The 20,254-nt window shown below is 42.0% G+C and overlaps 1 protein-coding gene across 1 annotated transcript in view; it reads right to left on the reverse strand.

The window, feature by feature from the left end:
* Positions 1 to 6,034: 6,034 nt before the first annotated feature.
* LOC103589597 (uricase) overlaps positions 6,035 to 20,254 on the reverse strand; it is a 72,609-nt gene continuing 58,389 nt past the window's right edge. The window contains exons 5-8 of the mRNA XM_008571625.1: positions 12,900 to 13,086; positions 11,083 to 11,206; positions 8,793 to 8,876; positions 6,035 to 6,567 (exon numbers count right to left, since the gene is read on the reverse strand). Coding sequence (XP_008569847.1) covers positions 6,493 to 6,567; positions 8,793 to 8,876; positions 11,083 to 11,206; positions 12,900 to 13,086 — 470 coding nt within the window. The 3' untranslated portion in view covers positions 6,035 to 6,492. The remainder of the gene's footprint in view (positions 6,568 to 8,792; positions 8,877 to 11,082; positions 11,207 to 12,899; positions 13,087 to 20,254) is intronic.

The following is a 20,254-nucleotide window of genomic DNA, read 5'->3' on the forward strand; positions in this document are numbered from 1 at the left end:
TAATTTCTCTCAGCAGTGGTTTGTAGTTCTCATTATAGAGATTTTTCACATCCTCAATCCTCCAGATTTTCAAATTTGTTGGCATATAGTTGTTTATAGTAATCTCTAATGATTCCTTGTATTTCAGAGGTATCAGTTGTAATATCACCTTTTTCACTTCTAATTTTTGTTATTTGGGTCTTCTCTGTTATTTTTTTAGTTAGCCATGATAATGGTTTGTCAATTTTATTTATCTTTTCAAAAAACCATCTTTTTGATTCATTGATCTTTTGTATTGTTTTTTGGGTTTCAATTTCATTAAGTTCTGCTCTGATCTTAATGATTTTTTTTCCATCTGCTACTTTGAGTTTGGATTGTTCTTGTTTTTCTAGTTCTTTAAGGTGAAGTATTAGGTTGTTTACTTGTCATCTTTCTGTTCTTCTGAAGTAAGCATTTAATGTGATAAAATTCCCCCTTAGGTCCCCTATTCTGGTATTAGTGTCTGTTTCCTTCTTCAGGTCTAATAGAGTTTGCTTTATAAATCTGGCTGCTCTGACATTGGGTGCGTGTATATTTAGGATTGTTATGTCTTCTTGATGCATCAATCCTTTTATCATTATGTAGTGGCTCTCCTTATCTCTTTTTATGGTTTTTAGTTTAAAGTCTATTTTATCAGATATAAGAAGAGCTACTCCAGCTCATTTTTCATTTCTGTTTGCATGCATAAATCTTTTTTCATTCTTTCACTCTTAGGCTATGTGAGTCTTTATAGGTGAGGTGGGTCTCTTGAAGGCAGCATATAGTTGGGTCCTCCTTTTTAATCCAGTCAGCCAGTCTGTGTCTTTTGATTGGGGAATTTAATCCTTTTACATTAAAAGTTGTTATTGAAAAGTGTTGATTTACTCCTAGCATATTATTGATTTTTGTTTGGATGTCTTAAGTGTCTTTTGTTCCTTTCTTTCTGATTTTTTGTTTGCCTTCTGTATTTGTTGGTTGCTTGGGTTGTAGATAAACGTTTTTTTCTCTTCATTGTTGGCATTTTTATTTTACTAGTGGGTTTTGATTTTTCTTGAGTTTTTAATGGCAGTGGTAGTTATTTTTCAGGTACCAAACCCAGTATTCCCTTGGGAATTTTCTGTAAGGGTGGTTGTGTGGTAGTGAACTCCCACAGTTTTTGTTTGTCTGAGAAATATACTATTTGCCCTTCGTTTCAGAAAGATAACCTTGTGGGGTAAAGTATTCTCGGCTGGAAATCTCTTTTTTAGTATTTTGAATATATCATCCCATTCCTTTCTGGCTTTTAGGGTTTGTGATGAAAAGTCTGACGTTAGTCTGATTGGGGCTCCCTTATAGGTGATTTCATGCTTCTCTCGTGCAGCTTTTCAGATTCTCTCTTTGTCTTTGAGTTTTGCCAAGTTGACTATAACAGGTCTTGGAGAAGACCTTTTTGGGTTGAATACAGTTGGGGATCTTTGAGCTTCATAAATCTGAAGATCTGTGTCTTTTTCTATACCTGGGAAGTTTTCAGCCACTATTTTGTTGAATATGTTTTCAATGCAATCTCCTTTTCCCTCCCCTTTTGGAATACTCGTGACTCAGATTTTTGAGCACTTAAGGTTGTCTGATATCTCTCTTAGATTTTCTTCAATATTTTTAATTCCTTTTCCTATTTTTTGTCTGCCTGTGTTATTTCAAACAGCCCATCTTAGAGGTCAGAAGCTTTCTCTTCTGCTTCTGCAAGCCTGCTGATTAAACTCTCTGTTGTGTTTTTTATTTTGTTGAATGAATTCTTCAGCTTGGCAAGCTCTGCTACATTCCTTTTCAGGGCATTGATTTCCTTGTACATTTCTTCTTTCAGGTCCTGTATACTTCATTTCATCATGTTGTCTAGCTGAGTTTTCTTGTATCTCATTTAGTTTCCTTAGAATTATCACTTGAAATTCCTTGTTGGACATTTCAACGGCTTCTTGTTCTGTAGGATCTGGAGCTTGAGAGTTATTACTCTTTGGTGGTGTACTTTCTTGATTTTTCATATTTCTGGTAACTTTTCTTTGATTTTTAGTCATTGTGGCAAGGGATTTCATGGTCCACTGATTCAACACTATTTTCTGGCTAGGATGCTGCTGGGGCTGCCAGTTTGACACAGCTGCCTCAGTGTCTGCTCATCATCCACTGGTACTGCAGGGCACATGGTCTCTGCAGATCTTGGGCCTCTCCAGTGGGACATCTCTCTGGTCGGTGTGCACTCTGCCAGGCTGGGGATGGGGTCCAGCAGTGGCAAGGCCTACCTGCTCGGTTGTGTGCTGGCACTGTGGGGCACATGGTCTCCACAGATCTCAGGCCTCTCTGGCAGGGCACCTCTCTGGTCAGTGCACACTTGGCCAGGCTGGGGATGGAGTCTGGCGGCAGCGAGGCCTACCTGCTTGGTTGTGCGCTGGCACTGCGAGGCGCATGGTCTCCACGGATCTTGGGCCTCTCTGATGGGGTGCCTCCCTGGTCGTCAGTTACTTTCAAATAAAAGCATAACTCATACATGATCTCAGTTAATCCTTAGTAACCCTGTGCCCTGTGAGGTAGGTGTTATTATCACTCCCATTTCAAAAATGAGAGAACTTAAGCTCAGAGAGTATAACTTGCTCAAGGTCACACAGCTAGAAATTGGTGGAGCCCAATCTAAAACTTAGCAGTATCTGGATCCAAGGTCCATCTTCACCCTTTTGTGAACATCTCTGTGACAACTGATCAAACTGAGAAAGGATGTGACCATCCCTCAGATCTGAAGGGAATAGTAGCCTGTGGGTAGCTAAAGAGTTGTATATATATATACCAGAAGAGCCGCCCTCAAGAAGCCCACTGTCCCCTTACTTGGTGTAGCGGGTTGAATGATGGCCCCCAAAATATAAGTCCATGTCCTAATTGCGTTTCAGCAAATATGACCTTATGTGGGAAAAAGGTCTTTGCAGACATCATTAAGGATCTTGAGATGGAGAGATTACCGTAGGGTATTTGGGTGGGCCCTAAATCCAATGGCAAGTGTCCTTATAAGAGTCACATAAGGGAGATCTGACGGACAGAAGAGGAGAAGGCTGTGTGACCAGGAGGCAGAGACTGGAGTGATGCAGCCATGAGCCAAGGAACCCATGAGGGCATGGCAGCCTGGAAGGGGCAAGAAAGAAATCTCCCCTAGATCCTTTGGACAGAGCATGGCCCTGCCAACACCTTGACTTTGAACTTTTGGTCTCCAGATCTATGAGGGAATAAATTCTGTTGTTTTATGACACCAAGTTTATGGTAATTTGTTACAGGAGCCTCAGGAAACAAATACACCTAGAATCCTTCTTTTTTATTCTAAAAACACTTCTCTTTCTCATGTAAAGGTAAGCGATATACCTTTCTTTTGTTACGTTGCATATATTCCTCGTGGTAAATTTCTATTAGAAGCCTTTATACTTTAAGGACAGGGTGTAAACTACTTCCTTAGTAGAGGCTGAGGCACCTAGAGACATGAATGAGCTTTTTTCTGGGAAGAAGGCCCATCGCCATTATATCTTCAATAGGGTCTCAATAGACTTCAAGAAACTAAGAATTTCTAAGCGGGAGCCTGGGTAAAAGGGAGAATGAGAGCAGCTGAACTCTAAGAGAATTGAGAACAAAGAACATGAAAAATACAAAGACATTCAATTTCAAATATTCAGAAGCAGGAAGAACCTGGTGTGTCTGGTCAGAAGGCTTAAAAATCCATGTCCTTGGAAATAAGCTTTCATTTCCTTATAAGCGAAGGTCAGGAAACAGAAGTTACGGAAGGTTTTGCAAAGGCAACTACAGAGGGCAAACTCCGTGCAGCTCAGAGTCTGAACAAAAGGAAATGCTCTTTCTGGATAAAGTGTAAAAGAGGTGAGAAAATTTCAAATTTCTGTAGCTGAAAGCTGCAGGTGATTGAAAATGGTAAATTTTGTTTCAATGACAAATAAAATGCTATCGAAAAAGACTTATTTCTATTATATCATGATAGAAAAAAGGGAAAGAAAATATGTTTCTAAAAATAAGGAATGGTATGAATTTAAGTATGACTCAAAAGGAAAAGGAATAGGATATATTTTCTGAGTCTGTCACTACGAAAAGTTATGAGATGAAATTTAGAGGATAAGAAACAAGTCTTGGCCAGAATCTTGGCTGCCAAAATCACAAGCCCCAAATGATAGGCTTGCTCCATTGAATTCCGTGCAAACTGCCTCCCAAGCAGTGCATGGGCTTAATATCACCTGCATTAATTCTTCCACGAAGTACCTGAGATAGGGCTGGGGTAAGGACAGGGAGAGAGAGGAAGCGAGAGTGCTGTGAAGGCAGCTCTGCTTCCCAGAGAGTTGGAACAGAATCCCTGTAGCTTTCCATAGCAAGTGTTTTGATATAAATTACCTCCCAGATTTTTACAGTTCAGATTCTCCTGCCCTTCTGCCAAGTTGAATGGGGCAGGTGAAACTCAAAGCTGGTTTTCAGCACACATTTTACAATTCTAACCACAAGAAAACATCCTTCACAAGAAAACATCCTTCCTTTCAAGGAACCTGGTCCTTGAAAATTTCAGACTACAGACTTTTCCTGCCACACACCTGGGATGGAACATCCAATTGCTCATGTGCAATTCATTATGGTAAATGTCTCAAGAGTTCAAGAGAAGCAAAATGCATATACATAGAAAATGGGCCACAATTTTCATCTCAGGATTCTGCTCTAACATGGGTTTCTTCTCTGAAACAAATACAGTATTTCTAAAACTTCCATGAACAGGAACACCACCTAAGAAAGGCCTAATTAAATTTTTTGTTTTTTGTTTTTTTTAAGGAAAAGTCATGTTAGACTCCTCTTGGAACAGAATTATCAAATTACCCAGAGGAATAAAATGTACCAGCCATTTGGCCATGCAAGTTACATGATGTAGAAGCACATTTTGCAATGTATTTAATGTAGCACAGAACTTTTCTTATCAAATTATTTCACCTCTCTTATCCCACGTTCTTTCCAAGCAGGCACCAGCTCGTGAAGGGCCTGCATCTTGTAGGGTGGGCTGCTCGCAAGACCACCCATGTCTCACCTGACCCACAGAGGCCAGTGATGACTTTTAATGTGGATATGATAACACATGAAATTTACTACATTCAACAAAAATTATACAGAAATTTCTAAGTGTAAGGCAAAAAGAGCACTTTACAAACGTTAACTCATTTAATCCCTCAAATAGAGGTAGGTTCTATTTTTGCCTCCATTTTACAGATGAGGAAACTTGTCATATATCCAGTAAGAGGTGGAGCCAGGATTTAAATTAGTTGTGTGATTAACCACTACACCATGCTAGCTAAAGTAGTAGTAGAATAAGGGTGAATGAAGCAGTATTATCGAATAATACTAAGTGCTTATATGTAAGCATTTCTAAAAATGCAGATTTTAGTTTTTAAAAAATAAATGGAGATTTTAAAAACGGAGGAAGGTTATCTAGAATGTTCCTGTACATTTTTCATCATGGGTTTCTAAAACAGTAATTTATGAAGCTTTATGGTATGTATATGAAGGTAGTGTTAGTCAACTGATATAAAGGTAATCACCCCTTAAATCTGTATGCATCTTTAAATCATCAATTATGTATTTTTTCTGTTATTATAAAAGGAATAAATTTTCATATTTGAAATATTCAGAAAAGTATATGGTAGAAAAATAAAAATCAGTCATAATCCCATCATTCAGAATTCTTCATTGCTGATATTTTCATGTATATACTCTCTAGTCTTCTTTCCATATGTATATTAATCCATCTGTGCATTGACTTAACACTTATTAAATGTGTCTTTTCGTGTCAAAGAAATGCATTATTCAAAGAAAAACAAGTTATGCTTTTTTTTAGTGCCCCCATGTGTACTAAAGATTCTCTAAGAGTTATAAAAGCCATAAAACCATTAAGATCACGAAAGTACTATCAGAGTAAGAAAATACTACCAACGATACATATGCTACAGCATTCTTAAAAATTCAGATACTCAGTCAATTAAAGTCACAATGATGATATTTTTCAATATGCTTTTATTACATTTTCTACATTACCCAGAAGCATCAGTAGGATGAAAACAATATTTGCTTCTTAAACTTGTGCACAAATTAATTGATGTAACACCCCCATTAATTCACGATTATTTCCCGAATGCATTGATTTGAAAGATTCTATGAGATAGGAAAGCACAAGATGACCAAAAAGAAATATTGATTTATGATTGTTCTAATACTACTCAGCATTTTAAAACTATAGCTACAAATCATTTTATAATTACTAATAAGGTAATCCACAAAATGCCTCTCTGATCAAGATGTGGAAGAAATAAATTATTTCACATGGGAGGAAAACAAACACTACAGATCAGTATACCAGGCTGAAAGCTTGCACGGCTACCCGCTACAATTCCCAGCATCACAAATGGCTTAAGGAATTCCTCAGCTGAAAGTGGACTCCTATTGGTGGCCACAATGTCATAGCTTTGAAGACAGCCTCCTCTTGACTGTACCAGTAATTTTGCCGTATGGATTGTCTACTGGCAGCAGGACCTGTAGAAAAACCACATGGTAACTCCAGAAATATTAAAATAACCCTCTCCTTTCTATGAATCAATATTAAAATAACTTGTTAAACAGGAAAATGCATGTGCCCTACAGTAATGTCACTTCAAGTGAGGTAATACCCTATTTTTCTGGCAATAGTTGAGAGATGAGTTGATTTTCCAGAAAATTAAAGAGTTTTTGAAAAATTTAATCATTGAGATATAAATGTTTCTAAAATGCATTACGTATCCCTCCTTTTTAAATTGAGTGTAGTGAACACAATTTGATCTTTTCTTGATGACTCACTTTAGACATCAATCATTGTCTAACGCTATAATACTGTCATGCCCTCAGGAGTGTCTGAGGTCCCCAGGGTTGCTGGTACGATGCTAAATAGCTCCAGACAGCTGTACTTTTAGAGTTCTTCCATCTTCCCACCCTGTCAGTTGTTACTTCTCTGTTGTTGTCAGTGTGTCCAACTTCCTGCTTCTCATGTATTGCTTTCACTTTGTATAAACCTGCTGGTGAGGGTCCTAGAGCAGCTCTAGTCACCCCCAAAGTGCAGACACAGACATGGGGACAGCTTATTCAGCCACTCAGGTGCCTTTATGCAGAGCCCTGACCCAAAGGAACTCAGGTCTTCCTGCCTTCAGGGCCCTAGCTGGGCTCCAGGAGGGAGCTGTGAGCCTGACTTCTTAGAGGGAGGAACACTACGGCCTCAACCCTCCAACCCCCAACCCTGCCAGCAAGCCCACGAGCTGGGATCAGTGCAGGCCTGAGGCATCAGGGGGCCCTGAGGAGACCCTTCTCTCTCTGCCTGGGGTCCTGAGCTAAGCACAGCTATAGTCATGACATCTGACCCTTTTTCTGTTTAGGGCTCATTTGTTTTGCCTCTGGTGGACATAGCCAGGATTACTTTCAGGTCCCCCTCCTGTCCTTTAGCTTTACATCCTAATTAGTGGCATTCTGGTGGTCACCGTCCTTTCCTTCCTCTGAAGTAAATTGTGGTGCCCCTCCTTTCAGCTGAATGAACAGTACACGGGACCAGCATTGCTTTTCTCTGCAACTTGGGACTCTAGATCACCTATACAGGGCACCTAAGCATGACCCTTGTTCCCCAGCACCACCCCTGACTCAACCTGCAGCTGATGGTGCTGCAAAGCCCCATGGAGTCCACTGACATTACCTGCAGAACAGAAACAAGGTATCTGGCTAGACGGACAATGAGACTCTTAAGTCAGCAGGCCCAGTGGGACCTTCTGGGGACTCCCTCATTGTGGAGTCCACTGACATTACCTGCAGAACAGAAACAAGGTATCTGGCCAGACGGACAATGAGACTCTTAAGTCAGCAGGCCCAGTGGGACCTTCTGGGGACTCCCTCATTAGCCTTCACCCATCAAAGGATAAGATTCTATGGCAGCAGAGTCATGATCACACAGGGTCCTTCCCTATCTCATCCCCTGCACAGACTAAAAGGAGTTACCCCAAATGGTGTCTTTAAAATTCTAGGAACCTGTGGGAGTATGGATCAAGTTGAGAAATCCTATCATTTTGAAAGTGGTCCAAGAGGGAGGGACAGTTCTGTTCTCCCAGGAACTGAGCACACAGGCTACCAGTCAGGACTTCGGGCAGTCTAGTCAGACACACTGAGTGACAGTCTAACCTTCTGTTATAGCTAAAAACAAATTAGGGTAAGCGCCTTTTCCAAAACAAAGGTCTCCTTCCAAAAAATGATTTTCCTCTTCTTGCCTTCTGTGATTGCAATTAGAAACACAAATACTCTTTAATCTTTTCTTGTGTGTACTATATGCTACTGAATTGACTACTTAATCAAAAGTTAGAGACGATGGAACAAAATGAAAACAGAATCTCTTTTTCTCCTCACTGCCTCATGATGGAAGAACAATGCAGCCGCAACCTGGTGTGGCACTTTTCAGAGAAGTGGACTTCAGAGCTGTTTCCTTGGGCACACTTTGTTCCTTCTTTGTTTTTACCTCTCTGCAACTTCCAACCCTCTTCTATAATCATTCATCTACTTCTAGGGTACTGCAGCCTCAGGCACTGAAAGGCCCAGAGTCTAAGAGGGCTCTCATCAGTGGCAACTACAAATATTCCCCAAAGCAATAGCTATTTTGAGTTTAGCCAGTGATATTATTATCACAGGTTTATAAGGAGATGTAAAGGGGATGGGGCAGAGATGTGTTTTAAATATTTTTAAAGTGCTCTTACCTCTTGCTTGTTGATCAGTCCCAGTTTGGACATGTTTATGTTAAAGTAGTGAATGTTTGGCAGGCTGACTTCCATATCTTCTATCTGGAATCCACAATAGCATGTATCACATTGGGCAACTGTGAGTCTCTGTCACTCCACCCACCCTCACCCCACTTACCTGCTAACCCGTTACTCGAGTTCAAGCTCTGTCTTTGAGACACCCTCTGAAGTTCATCCACTGCCCGACACTGTTCTCTCCAGCTAGTCCTATTATTATATGAGAGGCCCACTCTTCTCCCTAGGGGTATAATATCTGCTTCTCTGACAAGTAAGGGCTCCTTGGATCAGAAACCTGGGAGACCTCTTCTGCATCCACCTAGCTTCCAGATACTAGCAAGTCAACTTCTTAAATTCCTCCTCATTCTATTCCCTACTGTCCAGGCCTGTCCCTAACATTTACAGGCCCTGGGGTAAGAGACCCACATACCAGATCTACAAAGATTTAAAAGTTATAAATCATAAGCTAAAAAACTTTTAAGTGAAATATGTTCTAGTCTTCTCACTTGACAACTATACCTTCATAACAACCTGGGAGGCCAGGTTTTAATTTAAAATTCTTGGACTCCCCGGAGTGCTGTGCCAGGACATGACAGCATGGAAAGGGCCAGCCCCCAGCCCCTGGCCCATCCCACCTTCCCTCTTGAGCTCACACGGTGGACACTCCAACTAGCATGTCAAGCCCCATCCACACCTGCAAGTACCTGCCCCTCTGCCCACTCTCAGGCCTAAGGGTGTGCACATCAATAGCACAATCTGCCCAGCAGAGGACAGATCTCAGGCAGAGGTTTGCTCAGGTTCTGGAAGTAGTCTCAGGTTGATGTGAGCAGGACATTCTGAGTGATACATGGGCCCCTGAAGGGTTTGTTGCCTTGGCCCCACTGACTCCTCACCCAGTGCAGGGAGGCGTAACCAGACGAAGGCCTGAAGGGGGCCTCTCAAGTGCTGGTCATGGCAGGAGTCCCTGTTGCCCAGGTCTAAACGTGTTATCTTCCTCTCCGTCCCCACTGTGGCCTTGGCCCAAGATCTCCTTGCCAGGTTTCCACAATAGTATCCCGACAGGTCTCCTTGTTTGTGGGCCATCATCCTTTTAATTCGTAACACTTCTGTCAGAGGGATCTTTCTAAAGTGCAAATCTAGTCACAGACACCCTGCTTAAACTCCACAGTGCTCCTAAGAGCTTTCAGGATAAAGTACAGACTTTATAAATAAGCCCACGGAGGCCTCTTGACTGATTCCTGCCTCATCTCTAGGCACATGGGAAGACTCGTTCCTAGAGCTTCACGTGCGGTAGACCCTCAACAGTAAATGACTGTACCGTGCTATCTCCTGTCTCCACACCTACCCTGCTCCCTTACCCTTGACTATAAATCTAGATAACCTCTAACTGTCCCTAAAGACTCAACTCAAATACCTCTCCCTCCAGAAAATCTGGCCGGCCCTGTCTCCTCTACCTGAGTTAGGTGCTTTCCTCTATATTTCCATAATACTCTATTCTCTATTGTACTGTTAGTTTCATTATTTTCTTCACTCACTGAATAATGAGCTCTTTGAGCACGGGGACCATGTCTAATTTATCTTTGTATCCTTTGTGTGCTGCTAGAGACATACTAACCATTCAATAATATTAAATAAATGGAGAAATGAATGGATGGGTAGATGGACGGGCGGATGGATGGATGGATGGATGGATGGATGGATGGATGGATGGATGGATGGATGGATGGATGGATGGATGGATGGATGGATGGATGGATGGATGGATGGATGGATGGATGGATGGATGGATGGATGGATGGATGGATGGATGGATGGATGGATGGATGGATGGATGGATGGATGGATGGATGGATGGATGGATGGATGGATGGATGGATGGATGGATGGATGGATGGAATCTCTCTACATTTATTTATCTTTCATCCTCTAGCTCCCCTGAAACATAGAACCTCTGTCTAATTACCTCTCCCTTAAGGCATTCAAATGTCTTAAATATTAGGCTTACGTCAGAGGCAGGTTGAAGGAACTCAAAGAATTTTCAACAAAACGAGAGAACTACAGCAGTGGCCTGTGTTTTCAGGTTGAACAGATTTTTCCGTTTTGCTCTCTTCTCACTTTCTATAACAAGCTTTTGAACAACAGATGTCACTTTTCATGTGTCTTCCACTTTCTTATTTTAACTCTCAACTCTTTCTCAGAGCTGTCAGGACAAGTCCTCTCAATCCTCAAAATGGCAAATAACAAGACATACCTCAGGAACCCGGCGCAGGGAGAGCACCTGGATGTCATAGAGGGTCTTCTGGATAGAGGGCGAGTACTCGCCTTTGTCATAGGGCCCAGCAAATTTATCCAGGATGATGTCCCGAACAGTGTCCCTAAAACACAGAGAAAGGAACTGAGGACTCGCATAGGATGGTATTTTAGGAATGCATTATAAAGCTAAGAAGTAGGGACCTTTCTGTCTCAGAGAAAACAATTTTACTGATGGTTTTAGAAGAGCCAATATCTTCTAATGCAAAAAGGAAGAAGAAACACCTCACTTCCCATTCCTCCCACACACACCCCTACCATTCCACAAACATGTCGAGCATCATGAAGCTGTCTTCATAGTTTGGCACCAGGGCCAAATGAGCATTTCGGGGTAAATCTCCTGTCATGTTTTGAAAAATCTACAAAGAGGACTCCCAAGTACTCTAACCTTCTTACTGCTCTGCTTCGCTGGTTCCTTGAATTGTTACATAAGGGATTTTACTCTGTGCCAGACTCTCTGCTAAGCATTTTATGTGATTATATCATTGAATTCTGTCAATCTAGCAGAAGTAGGTACTATTATTATCCCCAAATTAGAGGGATGAATCTGAGCTTAAAAGTTAGATGGGGAGCTCCCCCAGAGGGCCTCAGCCCCACCCCCCTCCACTTTCTCCCCCTCCCCCCACTGCTCTGCAACAACATCTTAGAATGTAAAAATAATAATAATAATAATAAAAAGTTAGATAGTCTGCACTAAGTCCCTCTCTGTAGTGGGAGCCCCAGACTACTATCCTGATTGGCACATTCAATTTTGTGCTCTTTTCAACATAAATACATCAGGTTGCTGCCCATGGGGAACACTTGGAAGTCTGCACTAAGTCCCTCTCTGTAGTGGGAGCCCCAGACTACTATCCTGATTGGCACGTTCAATTTTGTGCTCTTTTCAACATAAATACATCAGGTTGCTGCCCATGGGGAACACTTGGAAGAAAAAAGGAAAAAGAGGACTGAGGTAAGGTTCTCTTCAAGCATTTTAAAGCCTATCAAATAATAAAAAGAACGGAGAAAAACTATACCAGTGGGAGGAAGTTGGTGGGGAGGGAGTTGTGTGCAGATTCCAGCTCATCTTAGGGTAGAAATTTCTAATAATTAGAGCTTCAGAGAAGGAATGAAATACCTAGTCAAAAAGCAAGCTCTGGGAGTTCGGAGTCCTAATTAGTCCTTGTCAAGGATATTATAATAATCATACCTTTATATTTTTAAAGAATTTATCTTTAATATGATTCCATGAATATCATATCATTTTGACTTTAGCCTAGGGTGACCAATTGTCCCAGTTTGCCTGGGACCAAGGGGTATCCTGAGACATGGGACTTTCGGTGTTAAAGCCAGGAAAGTCCCTGGCAAGCTGGGACAGGTTGGTCACCCTAGGTTAGCCCTCTCTGCATCGCTATGAGATAGTAAGGCCACATAATATCTTCACTCAATGCAATGGTTCTTAAAGGCATCAGCATTACCTGGGAGTATGTTAGAAATGCAAATTCTCAGGCCCCATCTCAGACCTACCAAATCAGAACCTCTGGTATAGGTCCAGTGATCTTCATTTTAAGCCCTCAGGTGACTCCGATGCACACTAATGTTTTCAAACCAATTATTTAATAATTAAAAAATAGAAGGGATTTCGGAACGGTCAGGGGGAGTTGAGTTGAACAGCCTTTAACTCTCCTTTTCAGAATCTAAGACCCCATGAACACTGAGACCCAGGGAAGAGGGCAGACTCTACCTGCCCCAGTGCCAGGTCCTGGCACACACTCATACCAGGTAGCCTCAAAGTCCACGTTCTTGCACTGGTGGTAGCGCCACTTGCAGTACACTTGGGTCACAAGGCACCGGTCCTTCACATCAGAGAGGGTGGTGTACTGGTCCCTCATGAATCCTTCAAATCCAGACTGGGTAGTCTTCATAACCTTGAGGTCTTTGATTCCAGAATGAATGATGGGAGGTCCTGTTTCAAGTAGAAAGGTAGTAGGAGATGAAGCCATAAACAAAGCAGTGCCTTCTTACTGATACCCAGCACTGAGGATCTTGGTCATTAAAACATGGCACACTCTGTTAGTACGAAAAATACATTACTGCCCATATATTCTGTCATCCTGTCTTCTCTGAAGTCCAAGTGTTGAGGACAGTGTACCTTTCCTTCTCTCTGGACTCCATGACTCCCTGCCCTCTCCTGCCCTAGGAAAACTGAAGGTCTGAGAATAAACCCCCATATTCTTTTGAAGGTCACAGAAATGAACACCTTCCTTTTAATTACATGCTGGGATGTCTTCTCAGCCAAATGACCTTACACTTTTCAGCTCCACCTCATTCAGTCATGCTGAAATGAGTGAAAAAGCTCCTCAAGAGCAGTTCCTTTATCTGCTACTGTGACCCCTTTACTGGGGGCAGTCCTCGTGTTGATCATCTGCACAGGTAGATGACTCCAGTTGCCACTGGACCATGATGGTGATTCCAGTCCCCGATGGACCAGACAACATCATGAACTGGTAGCAGGGTGGGCCTGGCTGAGCCTAAACAAAGACTGGGAGGATGACTCACATGGCATAGATCTGCTTAAGTTGATATCCATAAAGGCTTTTGTTTTTTGGCTGAAGGAGAAGGGATGAAGTTGGTTCTTGGGTACCTGGGGGAGACAGGGGAGAGCTAGAAACAGTGGAGGGGATCATTTGGCTCTCCTTCTGACCCTGCTGTCCCCACATAAGGTAGTGGAGCAGGGAGAGGGGTGACAGGCATAATGTGAAGAAGCTGTTGACTGTGTGCCGAAGCAGTTCTAGCTCAGGTCCAGGTGACAGGCGTAGCACAGAGTTAAGGAGGGGAAGATTCTCCCTTTGTCTTTCTATATGGAACGTGCTATAGTTCCAGCAGTTTAGTGAAGCCTGAAGAGAACATGGCGCCAGATGACACACTGGAAAACCCCAGGGTATAATGCTCTGGGGATAGTAGCGTTCTTCCCAAGGAGCAGTGACAACTGACACAGCAAATGCTGGCAGAGCTGAGGAGGCAGCAGTTGTACCCAAAGGGTGTAAACTTCTTCCTAAGCACATGTGAGACAGCACTTCGAGGCTGTCAGAAGGTGGGAGAGTTTGGCTGGAGAGGTCTAGCAGTTTTCTAGTGAGAAAGCTGTAAGACCAAGAAAAGTCAGGAATTAACATTACCACAACCTTATTTGTATGCACAGGCTGGTGAGGACAGGAGACATTCCGGGAGCACTTGGCAAACCCCCAATAGTCAAGTGGCATGGCAGGAATATTAAGGTCACCTCTTTTCAGTCTGTAAGTTAATCCTGACTAATAGCTGTCCTTCTTGGCCTGTCTAATCTAAAATTCAAGGGCTAGAGGTATCAGGCATCACTACATATATGGTCTTAGATGAAGAACAAGAATGTAATTCATGGGCCGGCCCGGTGGCGCACTGCTACAGTGCGCCGCTTGGGAGCGCGGCAGCGCTCCCGCCGAGGGGTCGGATCCCACACACAGACCGGCCGCTCACTGGCTGAGCGAGGTGCGGACGCAACACCAAGGGTTGCGATCCCGTTGCCGGTCCCGGTCCGGTATGGGCGCGACACCTCAGGTTGCGATCCGTTGCCGGTCACGAAAAAAGACAAAAAGGAAAAAAAAAAAGAATGTAATTCATGAGCATCAATTAAAATCCAGGGAATCTCTTAAAAATCCAATGGTTTACATCACCTATGTGGTCTCAATTGCTTCGATTAACTCAGGAGCTGTGGAGTTTCAGAACAGGTATGTAATGACTATATTTTGATATTTTCTGTGGTATCTGTTTGCACCTACCAGAAAGAGCAATAGCCAGTGGTTAGTGGTAGATCTGCTGATTAAATATGTTCTGATTAAATAAGGTGTTCTGTGCAGTGTTCCAGGAAAATGTGGTAAAACAGAAAATAATAATTGTTTAACTTTCTGAAATTCTCTAAGTCTGAAGAAGGAGCAAGAGAAAGACACCAGCGATGCCTTAATGCCTTCAGTTGGCTGGGTGTATCAGATTCTAAATGTATACAGACATGGTCCCACAAAATCAGCATTTCCAAATGCAGTGAGTCTAAGTCTCAAACCCAAGAGAACTGCAGAAGCAATCAATAAGTATCTGTCGAATGAATAAGTGTGAGATTGACTCATGTCACGGAAAAACAGGTATCTCACAACTTAGCTGTTTTCTCTTCTAGACAGTTCACCTTCATCAATCTTTACCATTTCCCTTCCTGAACCCCTCCATCTCTCACACACAGAGTGGCTGGGGGAGCGAGAAGGCATCAACACTGGCCAAGAACCTCCCATCTGTAGGCATGCCTTTGGTGGCTGCCTTTCTGAGTTTTTATCTTACTTAATCCTCTATAAGGTAGGTATTGTTATGCAGATAACTTAATCACCTGAACATAGGCACATGGCTAGAAACTGGCAGAGGTGGAATTTAAACTCAGCAGCGCATCATGAGAGTTCATGCTTTTCTTCCTATTTTTTGGATCACTCTCCATCTATGCAATGTTTCCTCCTTCCTTTAAGCTCTTTCCCTGTTTCTATACTATGAGGCTTTTCCAGAAGATGGGAAGGTTGCCACCTCCCATTCCACAGTGTGTTTTAAGGGCCTCAGAGTCCCTAGCCTGGAAAATACCACTTCCATTGTGTAAAGTGGAGATTAAAGCATCGCTTTTAGAAATGGCTCCTGTATACTTAAAAAACCTTTTATTCCTTAAAAATTTCTTATTGAAATACAAAGATCCCTTAAAGGAATGACCCCTTAAGCCTTTGCAAGCTAATATTGTAATCTACTTCCAAAGGTAATGCCTTCTAGAAAACAAAATCCTACAGAAATAAAACATGGGTTTGCAATCAGGAGGGGGGTTAAAAACGAGTAGTACAAATTTTTGAAGGAGAATAAAAAAAAGGAAAAGAGAACCAAAGGCAAACTTTACCTACTTCATTTCCTATACAGCTGGCTTGATTGCCAGCATCCACAGAATCCAATCAAAGTTTGGCTCCTCCAGTGGCCTCAATCAGAAGATGATTTCTGGATGCAGTGTTGCATAGTGAAGCCACAGCTCTGGAGTTCAGATTCCCTGAATTAAATCTCAGTGCTCTCTCTGCCTCCCTAACCCCCCTTTTTATGAGCACTATGCCCTTATGGAAATTACTGAACCTCTTTGTACCTTGGTTTTGTCATTTGTAAAATGTCGATGATAATCATACCTATTTTCCTCGAGCTGATACATGTCTAAGATAATGCACATAAAGGACCTGGTAGAATGGCTGCCCTACAGGAAATGATCTATAAAAGTTACCATGATTATTTTGCCATAATTGCCTTTTTCTTATCAACTTCGACCACCTGTAAATATCTCCCATGTTTCACAAGGGCTCACTGGGTCTGAAAACTACTTCTGATGTGCTGTCCTATCCACCTCCAGTCCTGGGATGAAATCTATTGACCTTAGGGAGTGTCAGTCCTGCCAGGCCATCCTGAAATGATCTACTTTCTCATTAGACTCTGAAAATGGAGAAAGCGGTTGTATTTTTAAATATGTTTTGGCATCACTTTCACATAATAAAATATCTCATGTTCCCAAAGACAATATTGCCAGTTTTGGCAGAATGCAAACCATTCACTCTCGGTGCTCTCATCATTCTATGAACAACAGCAACAAAAACTATTCTCTTTGAACATTAAAAGAAGTTTTTGCTTGGCACACATGAGACATGTTGGATGAAATCAGAGAGCTTATTTTATCTTCTCTGTTGGCGGTGCCCCAGCTTTCTGAACTGGTAAGAACCTGAGGCTTTCAAATGCATGGGCCCATCAACTAAAAATATGATTCCTCATACACTCTAAAAAAGATTCCAATTAGACTAACAAGAAGTAATTCAGCCAAAAAGACTGTCCTCTTCTAGGTTATTTCCCATAAAACCACTTAATCAGCTTTTTTCTTTTCTTTTCTTTTTTTGCTTTTTTGCCATAGTTATGGAGTAATGCAAAAGAAAGCTTTTTCACATTTTATTTTGCTAGAACATAATCTTTTCTAGCTTTTAGTGTCCTCCTACACACTTAAAAGATTGTGGTTTATCTCTCAGAGAAGCACACATCCTACCCTTTAGCTCTCTAAGGGAAAGAAGCTCACTGCAAATTAATAGAAAATAAGCCCAATTCCTTACCTACGCACCAGGTGTCACAAAGCACAAAGCTTTAGTGAGCCAAGAAAAAAATCTTGTCATAAGAGGATAATTGCTTCCATGTTTAACACCTCCAAAAAGGACACAAGTAGCTGAAAAGAGGATATTTTAAAACTATATTAAATCATTCTAGTAGAAAAGCTCAAACTTGTAAAGTGCTAGAAAAAGTGAAGATCAATTAAATATCATTTGCCTTGGAGAGTCCATTTAGCTCATGCAGGGAGAGTGATGGCCCCCTCCATGCAATTCTAGATGGGGAGAGATGACATTATCTACATGGCAGGAAGTTAACTGGCCTTTTGTACAACTAGGTGATTTGAAAAGACCTTGTTCCTGCCAAGAACTGTTCTTATGGAGGAACTGAGGAACACTTTAGTTTTGATATCAAAAGGACATAAACAGCGTTCTTGGCTGTGGCCATCTCTGTCCTGGGTCTCCCACTTCCCCCATCTCACCTCTTCCATCTGCCCAGCTTGTCACTTCTTAAATATGTTTTCCCCCAAATTTCGACGTCATCAGCCCTCTTCCTTAAAACCATCCTCCTACCCCCACTAGCTTTCTCGTTAATAGATATTTTAGGTGGGTTTTTTGTTTTTCTCGCTACCAGAAGACAGCATCTCTTATTTGGGATCCATTCCTCTATTTAGCTATGCTTTAGCTGAATTTTATAATTAGTGTCAGAAGAGATAAATTCGATACTTAAAGAACTGTGAGATATAATTCACATAGTGCAGAGATTTGGGAGCTGATTTAGGTCAAATCAGTGCCTCAGTCTTACCAGTGACTTCAAAGTTCAGCTAAGCTTGTAGTTCAGCAGAGACACATGAGAGAAAGACTTTGGAAGATCCAGGTTCCATATGACACCTAAACCAACAGCCTGCATCACGTATGTAGAGCCTAGTTCTCTTCTCAGGGCTTGGGAAGTCACAAACATAACACCAGCCCTCATCCCTTTGGATAAACAAATTTCTTTCTCTCTTCCAGATTCTGCCGTGTAACCAGCAGACTTTGAAGCAGCTAAAAGCACAGCTCAATGATGTAGCTGTAAAAGATCCACACGGGAATAAACCAGCATAATGGGAATTTTAGAGCAATTCTCAGGACCTAAAATGGTGCTTGAGATTTTAAGTAGGCTTTCTGTAGATGTTTGTTTGGTTGATAAGTAAAATGAATCCAGTCCACCAAGAGAAACCTAGTCACATACCCTGCAGGAAAGAGTACCTTTGGGGAGCTGTATGCAAGAATGTGTGATTAAGTACATGTGTTTCAGGGGGCAGAACTCTCACCATTCTAGCAAGCCACCTCACCAAAGGCACTACGCAGGGGTTTGTAACAACAGCCTTCACCATATAAATTCGGTATGTGTAAGATAATGATTTTATTTTCTTCAGTTAAGCCTATACAAGGGCATTTCTTATGATGATGATTGTAACATTGACTCATGTCACAATTCCTGCAGTTTAAGCTCTTGCATAACAAGCAGATTAAGAATTAGACTTTGCTACTAAAAGTGCATACATCCCTGATCTCCAAAGAGGGAAAGAGTACAAATGTCATCTTCATATACACAACCCTGGAAGATACACACATTCATATACATATACACACACATACCTGCACACAACAGATGTCTCTTACCCCTCCCTGATCCCTGCCAGCCCTGTATGAATTGGAAGGAGGGCTGGACTCTAGATGAGTCAAGCTGGAGCTTCTGGGAACACTGCCACAATGATCTCAGTACCCTGAAGCTTTGTAGCTTTCTGCACAAAGAAAAAGCTTTAACTTGATTATGGGTGGCTAGTTTTCTATTCCACAGCAGCCAGGTGATTAGAATTCAGGCTGATACTGGCTCCCAATAATTCCTGGAAAGAACAAGGGTGTAGAAAGTAAGCCTGTTTTCTTTTTATGATCAGCAGAACTGTATTCTTGGCCACTTCACTTCCACCTACCTGGCTCTGCTAAAAGTATTCTAGTGGAAGTTACCAATGCTGACTATTAGCCAACTACACAGTTTCTTTTTAGTCCTCTTTTAACCCAACTTCTTAACCCTCCTGTGGCAGGGACTAAATCTACTTCCTTTTCGTCATGGATACTCAGCTAGACTATATCGTGCAGCCTCCCTTGCAGTTAGGTGTAGCTATGTGATTGAGTTCTCTCCAGAAGTGCTATGTGCTATTTTGAAGCCTGATGCTTATGCTTGAGGGGCCTCCTTTTACTCCTCCAAGCTCTTTTCTTTTCCTGGTTGTCTGGCATGAGGATCTACTCTCGAGGTGATCCTGAAAAATAAGGATTAAAAATGTAAGGTTGAAAAAAAAAATGTAAGGTTGCCATCAACCTGGGTTCCTGAATAACTTCATGGAGCAGAGCACCCCACCCCCTGACTCACACTCAAACACTGAACTAGACTTTTACAAAAAGAAGTAAACTTTTTGTTCTGAGCCATTACATATGGGCCTATTTGTTATATATCCTATTACCACGATAACTATACCTGATTTTTTGAAATGTATTTTTTTCCTGCCACACCATCATCCCCAGTCCTCCTTCTGTCTCTCTGACCATTTCTGATCATTTAAACTGCCCAACTTTTTATTTTTAATTGAAATATAATTGATTATGGGGCCGGCCCGGTGGCGCACTGCTACAGTGCGCCGCTTGGGAGCGCGGCGGCACTCCTGCCGAGGGTTCGGATCCCACATACAGACCGGTTCCAGCTCACTGGCTGAGCGAGGTGTGAGTGCAGCACCGAGGGTTGCGATCCCGTTGCCGGTCCCGGTCCAGTACGGGCGCAACACTGAGGGTTGCGATCCGTTGCCAGACACGAAAAAAGACAAAAAAAAAAAAAAAAAAAAAAAAGAAATATAATTGATTATACATATTTGTGGGGTAAGAGTTGAATATAAATACTTGTGTACAAAATGTGATGTTCAAATC

This window comes from Galeopterus variegatus, unplaced genomic scaffold (genome assembly GCF_000696425.1).
Source record: "Galeopterus variegatus unplaced genomic scaffold, G_variegatus-3.0.2 Scaffold707, whole genome shotgun sequence".
NCBI lineage: Eukaryota > Metazoa > Chordata > Mammalia > Dermoptera > Cynocephalidae > Galeopterus > Galeopterus variegatus.